The sequence below is a fragment of the Carex rostrata genome, chromosome 8, assembly GCF_964058835.1.
Source record: "Carex rostrata chromosome 8, lpCarRost1.2, whole genome shotgun sequence".
Lineage (NCBI taxonomy): Eukaryota > Viridiplantae > Streptophyta > Magnoliopsida > Poales > Cyperaceae > Carex > Carex rostrata.
In genome coordinates this window covers 2,914,791-2,925,600 of record NC_135925.1, presented here as the reverse complement: position 1 = coordinate 2,925,600, position 10,810 = coordinate 2,914,791, and the positions used below count along the sequence as shown (strand labels likewise).

General features: G+C 30.8%; 1 protein-coding gene across 2 annotated transcripts; it reads left to right on the top strand.

The window, feature by feature from the left end:
* The first annotated feature begins 7,891 nt into the window (after nt 1-7,891).
* On the top strand, nt 7,892-10,810 carry LOC144557760 (uncharacterized). 2 transcript variants are annotated; one of them, XM_078306332.1, is made up of 7 exons: nt 7,892-8,134; nt 8,465-8,551; nt 8,656-8,751; nt 8,875-8,964; nt 9,263-9,865; nt 9,957-10,028; nt 10,451-10,810. In XM_078306332.1, the coding sequence occupies exons 1-7, from the start codon at nt 7,994-7,996 to the stop codon at nt 10,685-10,687; spliced, it is 1,326 nt and encodes a 441-aa protein (XP_078162458.1). In that variant the 5' UTR covers nt 7,892-7,993; the 3' UTR covers nt 10,688-10,810. The 2 variants fall into 2 exon arrangements, with proteins under 2 accessions (XP_078162458.1, XP_078162459.1); XM_078306333.1 differs by having other exon boundaries at nt 7,903-8,134; nt 8,662-8,751.

The window sequence follows — 10,810 nt, the reverse complement described above, 5'->3', positions numbered from 1 at the left end:
GAGGGTCGATGTCTATATTTTTTTTTTATGTTTGCCATGATCAACCTTTTTTTAAAAATTACTAGCAACACAAAATCTAAAGTTTAAAGATAATAAAGGTGAGTTTTTCATAGAGGGTCGATGACTATATATTTTTTTTTTATGTTTGCCATGATCAACCTTTTTTTTTAAATTACTAGCAACACAAAATCTAATGTTTAAAGATAATAAAGGTGAGTTATGAATTTTATTTTATTTCTAATGTAATGTAATTATATTAAACTTTATAAAAAATGAGGAGGGTTCAAATGCCTCCATGTTTTTGTGCCTCCATCATGCCTCTATCTCTCTCCATCATTTTTAAAGTTCAAACAGTCGATCCGAACCGCTTAACCTAACCTCCATACTAAAATATGTTTGGAGACCAAATTTTATATTTTTAGGAATTTTTTTACTATTTTTTTAGATAGGTACAAAATCAGTAAATCTGAACCATCTAAAAACAGTATTTTTGTACCTATCTAAAAAAATAGCAAAAAAAATTCCTAAAAATATAAAAATTGGTCTCCAAACATATTTTAGTATGAAGGTTAGATTGAGCGGTTCGGATCGACTATTTGAATTTTGAAAATGATGAAGAGAGATGGAGGCATGATGGAGGCACAAAAACATGGAGGCATTTGAACCCTCCTCATAAAAAATACAGTTCTCTGTATGTCTGTAAGTCTATGTAATTAGAGAATGATTTGATAAAAACTAAAATTCATTATTCTGTTAATATGAATATAATTTTGAGAATAGTTTGTTTCTTATAATACAATTATACAAATAATATATTAGAATATTCTTATTTTTTGTTTGATAAAACATTGTTAAATTTCATTAAAAGTAAATGATAATTAGTGCTGTCCGTATAATTTGGAAATTTTGAAAATAATTAAGAAGTCGTTCAAAAAGTCAATCGAAAGACTTGCTGTATTGCTTTATTTAAAAGGAGATGGTTTGTCTTTTTGACAATTTATTAAAAGGAGATGGTTTTATATTAATTTATTTCTTTTGACAATTGATTTGTCTGCTAACCAATTTTACGTGAGCAATTACTGGCATTTGAAAACAAGAAAGAAAAGAGTTGCTGTACTGCACAAAGCAAGACATAATAGACAGAGATATTCTTAAAATTAAGTTACATATACCGCGTGTGTATAAATTTTATATGGTTGTATTTTTTTTATAAAGAAAGGAGAACAAGTAATCCAACTATTTATTTACAAAAAAATTATTTTAATTTTAAATCTGCAACCTTTCATACTGAAAATATTTTCTTTATTCCTATATCAGTGACTGGTTCTAGGTTATGTAATTTTCATGTAAAAGACTTGACCAACTGGAAAATTGAATCTTATTTACTAAAAATTGTGGTCGTGACGCGGTATGCTTTTTCTTTGCTTCCATTAAAAATTTGATTAAGACAAGAAATGTTAGATTAGACTTGAAATTAATGAGCACTAATTTTTAATAATGGAGGTACGCTTTCCACCGATATTGTACTAAACGTATCAACCTTGACAGCAACTTTTGTGAGATTTTCTAGTGACAAAATTCATGTCTACAACTCTCTACCAACAAAAGGGTTAAAGGGGAACCGTTGTTTTGAATTGTTATATTGTCTTATTAATAAATAAATAATTTAATTGAAATTCAGATGCGTCTATATAAGAGAATTAAAAATTTTTGAATTAATTTTGTATAGAGTCAAGTGATAAAAAAACATTCAAAAAATAAATGCATTAATATTAAATTATATTTTTTTTAATTTTGATAACTTGATTTGATACTAAATTAATTCGAAAGTTCAAAATTTTCGCATGTAAATGCATCATTTGTAAGTAGATGAGTTTCAACAGTTTGAATTCGTTATTTGAAGTCATTATGATAGATTTTAGAAGTGAGTTCAGAAAGAGGCGTTGATGAATTTATGAACACACTAGTTCTACTCTTTCTTGTAGCACACTTAATTGTATCCATTATATAAAAAGACAGAAAACAAATCTTTTACATGCACAAAAGAAAATGTTATAACGATTATATAAATATAATTGATATTTACAAACATTTCTCTTTGAAGAAGGTCCCTAAATTTATCTTACAAATCCTCTTGAGAATTAAGTGATATAAGAAATAAGCAAACTTTCAAATTTTCATTTTAAATTTATCAATTTTTGTAATATCATTTATCATTTTGCATTTGGCTGGATGTCTTATTATTAGAAAAAAAAACATACTAAAAAAGTTTTTGAATAAATCATGCAATAGAATTTTCTCAAATATTTTAATTCAACTTGAACAAGACAATTTCAACAGAATTTCTTTTTGGTATGATCAATTAAGGAGGCACATGGATTGTAACTTGTAAGTGTTTTATATGGTCAACTGATCCACTGAAATTGTATTATGAGTATAGAAATGTTGTTTTAGTAGAATTAGGTGTTCCTAAGTTTACTGAGCCTTTTTGTGAAATCAATTCTAAAATATATCGAATTAGCTTTAAATGATGAATTCAAATCGTTCAAATTTTTCTATCTTACGAGTGATGGTCTACATGTGAAAATTTTAAAGTGTTGAATTAATTTAATATAAAGTCAAGTGGTCAAAATTAGAGATTTATAAATTAATTTTAAAGCATTTTATTTATTTGAATGCCTTTTGAACACTTGGTTCTATACAAAATCAATTTTAAATTTTAAAAGTTTTGCATATAGACGCATTACTCATGTGATAAAAGGATTTTAACAGTTTAAATTCATCGTTTAAAGTCAATCCGATAGATTTTAGAGTTGAGTTCACAAAAGCACTTGATGAACTTAGAAACATCATAGTTCTACTCATGTAATTGATATTAAATTGACATCACCAAATTAATAATTTATATCACACCTTTCTGGAAAATGCTTTTTCTTCATTACAATTAATTATTTATTAATTTCAATGATCAATTAATAATATAAATACACAACGAACAGATCCATCTTTCACCTAACTGACTTAAATAGTACCTTTTCAATAAAGCAAGTACCATTTTTAATATATGCTTGTTCAAAAGAAACAGTATAAAGGCTTGTAAATAATTGAATTACAACTGCATGATTATTATTTATAGGTGTGTGATGTGACCTACTTTGAAATCATAGCACCTGGCTAAGAGCATTCATTACTTGTCGAAGTTAAAGCAAGGTAATTGGAAGGTATTAATTTTGCCAAACTCAAATAGGATCAATTATTTTAGATTGTTAGCTTAGGTAGTATAATTGTTGTGATTTATATAGATAATAAAATTAATTTTAAATAACTGATACAAAATTATATATACAACAATCTTATCAAGACAGTGAGAATAATTAGCATAAAAATTTAATTCTCTAAATTAATATATTTTAAACTAATATAATAGAGATAACTATACGGTTATTTATTTATTTTTTTAATCCTTATACCAATCTTATTGATAATTTATGAGTACGCAGTATACGCAACACATATATGCTTTTTAAAATAACAAATATTTTATAAAGTTGTGTAGGTTCAATTTCAATATATTTTAATTTAATTATATGTTAGTACTAGAGATTTAAATATGTTCGTGTGGTGATTAAATTTGAAAGAATGATCACAGTACATTGGTCATGCTGTGATTAAACATGACTGGTCAAATTTAACTATATTTTTTTCATAATGTAGTTTAGTTTATTAAATATTCACCATTCGATCAAGATCTAACAATAGTAATTACACGTGACTCGTATAATCAAGTGTTGGATCTAGATCTTCGTGTGACATGTCGTGTCAATTTTAAAAAAAATAGTGACATCATGCCAACAGTCATAGCACATGAGCGGCATACATGCCGTGTCGTATCTGATCATGTTGTGACCTTTTAAGATCCCTAATATGATAAAATTAATCTAATTCTTGAATTAATGCGAGTAGGAAAAAAATACAAAAGGTTTTTAATGCAAGGGACTTTTAATCCTTAATTCTCAATCCGTCAATTTGACTTGCTGTAAACTAATATTTCATATAGGTGACCAAATCTACATTTAATACTGAGATGCGTGCGGTATTTATTCCATAGATGTCAGACGCATATATGTCTCGTTATTTTAAATAATACGGCTCAAGAATTGATACAGTGGAAGACTATGAAATTATGAATGTATCCATACCGACCTCAAAAAGTTGTTAATTTATCTGTACATTTTATAAATCTTTGTATTTGAAAATTTTAATATAAAACAGTTTTTGGAAAGCAAAAAAAATTAAATACGCATATGCTATGTGTTAGTAACTAGGTTCAAAACTAATAATTAATTATTTAAGATGTAAAATCTCCCTTAATTAGCTTCTTTAAGCCATTTTGAACTAACATTGTGGCTTAATATTTTTTTTCTAAACACTAGTTCTTTAGAGAGAATTAATGTTACATTTTTTAGCCTTCTTTTGACCGAAATCATAATCTCTGCCATATACAGTCTTAAGACAATATCTATACTATTGGATTAAACCTCATTAGTTTTCTGCCTACAAATTAAGTCGAACATAATTGAATTAAAAATTTAATCTTATTCTTATTGCCAAGCAATTTCAAATGAATAATAAATAGTTAAGTGGCTTCAACGTAATTTTTATTGAAAAAGAAAAGAAAAGAAATTTGTGATATGTCTTCTCCACATGGTTGCAAGCCTTCCGTTAATTTGGACCGTTGCATTTGCATAAAACCACGGTCATCTGAAATAAGCAAAAAAATAACGCAGTAGTGATCGTTATTGAAGAAAATTTGTCACGCCATGATCAGTCATGTTATAAAATGTCACGTTATGTTACGTCATGTCATGTCACGTAGAGTAGAAAAAACGTGTCGTGCCGTGACTAACACGCCGTGACTTTGGTCTCGTGCCGTGACCAAAATGTCAAGGGGTGGTCACGGCACTCGTGTGCCGTGACTATTCACGTGTCATGTCCAAACGTAACTAGTCATGTTTCTCACGTTTAATTATTTTTTCATAATTTAAGTTAGTTTCTTCAAGATTCACCATTTGATTAAGACCTAACAGTTCTAATTACACGTGACTCGCGTGATTACGTGCCGTGCCTTGACCGGATCTTTCGCGTGCCGTGCCATGACCAAAATGTCAAGAGGTGGTCATGGCACACGACACACGAGTCACGGCACGGAACAGTAACACGTGCCGTGCCGTTCTGCGCCATTACCGTTCCATTCCGTGCCGTTATCGTGCCATTCTATGACGGAGCCAGCTTCGCCGTGCCATTTTTCCCACACTAATGTCACGTATGTCAATTATGTGATGTGACTCGCGTGTTGCGTGACGTGACCGTATTTGAGCGAAAATTATACGTCAAGTCTTGTTACGCAAACCCGTCATATCACGTCACGGTATGAACATAGAATATCAAGCTCTTTCTAGTTCATTTTCAATTTTTTTGGTACCATAGAGTATCCACGTTTTTCTCTGAATGTAGATTTAGTGATACTACTACTCATGTAGTACTGGTTTTTATTTTCTTTAATTTACTCTAATTAATATTTGTAATTAAAATTTGTAAAGTAATGTCAATTATTCAACAACTTTTCCTAAAAAAAAGGTTTGCAATATTATTTATTTATTTTAAAATTTTATATTTTCTTTATACGTGACGTGATCATTCGCTTGATATGACTGTTTACTACTATTTTAATTACGTTATGTCACATCACGTTAAAAAAAATTAGTCATATCACGTTACGATCAAATCACAACTTGTGTATCAATCCAAACCACTGCGTTACGTATTTCTTCGTTTCTCTAGCGACTAGCGATACTTAATGCAGCGAAGTAATAATAGCATAAATTACATCACTCACCAGTCAAAGCGTAGAAAGAAGACTGGTGGTTTCTTTCTAAAAATTCTACGACATTCAAGTGAAAACAAAGAAATGAAGGTAGATGGTTTGTTTTTCTTCGCTTCTGGATGCTTAATATATATATATATATTTTTCTATGGTCTATAACGCTCGCTCAGAGTCCGCTAGGACTGTCAACGGTATGATTTGGGCTGGTAATATTTTTTTATATTTTGTGTTCGCTGAGAATTGACTTTGTTTAGAGTAGAACAGGGTGTCTTTAATTTCATCAAAATCTCTTTGTAAATTTAACTCTAAAATTTATTAAATTAGTTTTATATGAAGTTTCAAACTGTTAAAATTTGACAGGCCAAAGGTAATATTATCGAATATCAGTTCTCGAAGTAGGAAGGAAACGAGGTATTCAGACTCATACAGTGATACATCTACATACAAAAATTTTAAACTTTCGAATTATATATAGAAGTAAAAAAAAAAAATCTTAAAAAAATGAATGCGTTAAAAAAAAAATTCAAATTCGAGCCCGGCCAACGGACATCTCAATCTCAGTGAGCTATTTTGTGAAAAATATAGACATTTGGGCTCAAATATAAGGCCCATATAGCGATCCTCATAAATGGTTTGATCATAACAAAAATGTCCAATTTCTCAACTGATACAATTGTATTTGGATCTGGATCTAGCTACGAGTTATAGTTTGGAAAATATTTAAATATATTAATTTCCAAGCTAATTTGGAATATACAAGTAATAGGCATATATATCATGTGAAGTTTGATCATTCCAAAAAGGCCCAACATACAGTCATTCCTAAGGCCCAAATATAAGGCCCATATAAGTACGAGTTATCATTTCCCCAAGCCCGGAACTCTAAACAGGTAAAAAATTAATGCCATTCTTTATTAGTTACTAAATACGAGTAAACTAATTTGGAAAATACAACCCAATCTAGATTAGCTTGCTCATAATTATTAAAAATATATATTTTTTACCCTATTAATAACTTTAGTAATTATTTTTCAATTACTTTCATATCATTTGCAATTTCAATTTGTGAGAAATTATGAATATTTTAATATTTTACTATCTATTTTTTAATATGTGAAATTGATATTTAAATATAATTATATATAATGATGTCATATATATTTATAAAAATTGTTGAATTACTGATTGCCTTCCGATTATGTATTACAAATGGAATATTGGGATTGGTTCCAAATAAATAGGTCAAAGGGTTGTGAACACAACCTTTTAACTTTGCAAAAGTACTGAGATGTCTTTCTCCACCCAATCCCCACTCTCATAAATTATAAATGACAAAATTGCCCTCCGACTTTTATTTTGAAGAAATGTTTAACTATTTAAATTTTGGTCTTCTTTCAATAAACCGGTGCTACAAATTGACAGATTAAAAATTTATCCGCATTTTGCTAGAAATTTCTTTTAAAAACTAGATGTACTTTCATAATTTTTTATTCTTTCAATTTTACTGCGACGATTAGAAAAATGATTTAGAAAAATAATTTGCCAATAGTCAGAGGGGTAAATTGGTCTATCATTTAATTAAAGCTGATTGTTAATATTTAGTCGCTGCCTAGTGCCGCAAGCATGGGCAGATATTTTAACAGAGCTGCTTTAGCTTAATTCAGTGCACCAATCATATACTTTTTCATCTTATTTCTATTATCATTGCGCTGTATAAAGTTAAACTAGTTCTGTCAATATGTTTACTCAAAGCATGGGACCCGGTGCCAACAATCTTTATTGTTTCCCTCTAATGGAAATAAATCTGCTGTTATTCCAATGGAATAACAGGACCCTGTTATTCAGATTCTAACCATTCAATTTTATTAAGATTCGTGTTTGAAAGAAGTTTCTACATTGAGATTCACGCTTGAAAAGCTTTTGAATGGTTGAGATCGGAATAACAGAATCCTGTTATTCCATTGGGATAACAGCAGATTTATTTCCCTCTCTAATCTTTATTACACCAGATCCAATGAACCAAATATCTTTTGATTTCTAGTTATCTCGAGATCTGTCAAACGAGAACAGTAGTGGAGAAGAGGAGAGAAAAAGCAAAAGCGAATAGAAATGGAAGGTCTAATCAAGGGGTTGATTAATGTGGCATTAGATGCCATTGATGGAGATGGAGAGGAAGAACAGAGGAGAAACCAAGCTACATCGACTCAAGAAGGAGAAGTGGATGAGAGGTCCAGGGCTACTTGGGCTGAGGTATCTTTCAATCTCCTTTTGATATTAGAACTAAACAAAGTAGATAAGATAACCTTTCAATAGATTGCAAGTCAACCAATTGCGTTAAACAAATTATTATTTTGAAAAATTTACATAATAATATTACATTAATTAGTCTAATTCCTGGTACTGTATGTTAATAATCATTCTTCTTTTGTTCCAATTAGATATGGGATTGGTACTTATCTGGTGGATATACATGTTAATTATGTGTTTATTTCATCTATTAGAATTTTTGTTTTTGTTTAAATTTACAAGATCAAGACCTGTTTAGTTACAACTTACAGGGTTTTTTTGCTTGATTTGTAGGTTGTTTCTTCTAAAAGTGATGATAATCAAACCGAAGCACACTCAACTGGCGCTGCTTATCACCGCCCTAGTTCTTGGGACAGAAAGGTGCTTAAAATTTAATCATTTGTCTTTCAATTAAGTGATAGTTTTAATTGATGGCACTAGCAATTGAATTGGTATTTTATTCGATGCTCCTATGAGTTATGTAGGAGAAGACTGAAGAGTCTGGAGGCGCAAAATGGGGAAATGTTGGGGCTGCGAACCAATCATACAGCGTGCATCAACCTCCAAGAAGGCATCACAATGTTAGTTAACTAGTAATCACCATGTCTTTTACTTGGTCAGATTTTGTGAGATTATATACCATGTATATGTGTAGTTATTTGTCACTTAATATGTATATTATTTTCTTATTGCTATCTTTTTAGGAGGAGAGTGAGGAGATAAAGGAAGAAGAATGGCAAACAGTTGGAAGCAAGAAGCAACATCACCCAGCTTCACACGGAAGACCTCAGAAAGTATGATTCTATCTATATGCATTTCCCCCCTGATATTTTCATGATTTTGAGCGTTTTATATTTACAAATGAACATTTCAGGATATACCATATGGTTCATAACTGCATGTTGTCACCCAATCGGATCGGTATTGTATCCAATTACAATTAACAGACTACGCAAGAAGAAAACCATTAACTGGAACAAAATCAAACTACTTTGTTAAACATGGTCGAGATACTTGAATTATCAGCTGGGCTAACATTTTTTATTTAGTAATAAAAAACATATTATTATAGTCGTTAATTTTTATTGGCAGTCTGAAGCATGGAATGGATACAAGAAATCTCCGTCTGAACAAAATTACTCGGAAGGAACTCTTCATGGCCTAAACACAGAACCAACACAAGAAGAGCTTCATGACTTGTCAAAGGCGTGCAATCGCTTATGGGACCTTGACCGAAACCGTTTGGTACCTGGAAAAGACTACGAAATAAATGTAGGTGAAGGGAAGAAGGTATATAGAAATGGTGACATGGCCCATGAACCACTATTTACCTGGCTGAGCGATGATGTGCTACGGAAATCCACAATTTCCCGATTTTGCGCACTTTTGGATAATTACAACCCGAATGAAGGGTATAAGGAGGAGGTAACTGCACAAGACAAGCATGAGCAGACAGCGTTCATTGAGGAGATTAGTAGAACCGGGCCGATTAAATATGTTTTCAATTATTTGATTGCAAAGGGGGTCTTGGATTGTAATTATGATGAATTTAAGAGAATTATGATTAGTCTTTGGTTCAATTTGTGTGGAAGAGGTGGTACATCTGGTAGTTCATCGGCTTTTGAACATGTTTTTGTCGGAGAGATCAAGAATAGAGGCGAGAATGAGATTTCGGGTTTTCATAACTGGATTCAGGCAAGTGGATAAACTGATATCAATACTATAACTATTTTAAAGAATTTGTCAGAAAACATTCTAAGAGTAAAATTGGTTGCATGAATTTCAGTTTTACTTGGAAGAGGCGAAAGGGACAGTTGACTACCAAGGGTTCATTCTTCCGAGAAGGCGTGGTGAACTGGTAAGTAATGAAAATGAATACAGTTACAGTGAGGCTGTGTTACTATCCATAACGCATATTAGTGTGTATTATGGATCAACAATTTTGTTTTTATAGTCAAACCATCAATCCAAATAGTTCCATACGATATCTATATGAAAATGTATTTACAGACAAAATTTACATTTTTAATTTTTTTTTACTATTTATTTTGGATAGGTAGAAAATTACTGTTTTGAATGGTCCGAAATTTTCACATCAAGTAATTTTCTACTTGTCTAAAATAAATAGCTAAAAGAATTTGAAAAATGTAAAATTTGATCTACAAATACAAATTTCATATGGAGATCTTGTTGAACGTTTCAGTTCAACTGATAGCATCACTCATACAGTTACATCGAAAATAATATCCAGTTTATTAACTCTAGTACCACAATATGCAGCCTGATTCAGAGACCCAGGTTCTCACAATCCAGTTCGAGTGGCACGGCATTTTGAAATCCGTCTCTAGCACTTTAATTGGAGTTAGTCCTGAATTTGAGATTGCTCTTTATACTCTTTGTTACTTTGTTGGGCGTGAAGATAATGGAGTTAACCTTGGTCCGTATTGCGTAAATATCAAATGTTACCGCATGGGCAATGATAGAATTGGCTCAGTGTTTCCGATTGTCGAAAATTAAGAACTTTTTACTGCATTTTCCAGAAATTCATAGAGGTTTATTTAAGTCCTAATACATTGCTACCTCAAAAGGTCCTGATACATTATTTATTTGGATGTATCCAATAAATTGTGTTTTACTTTT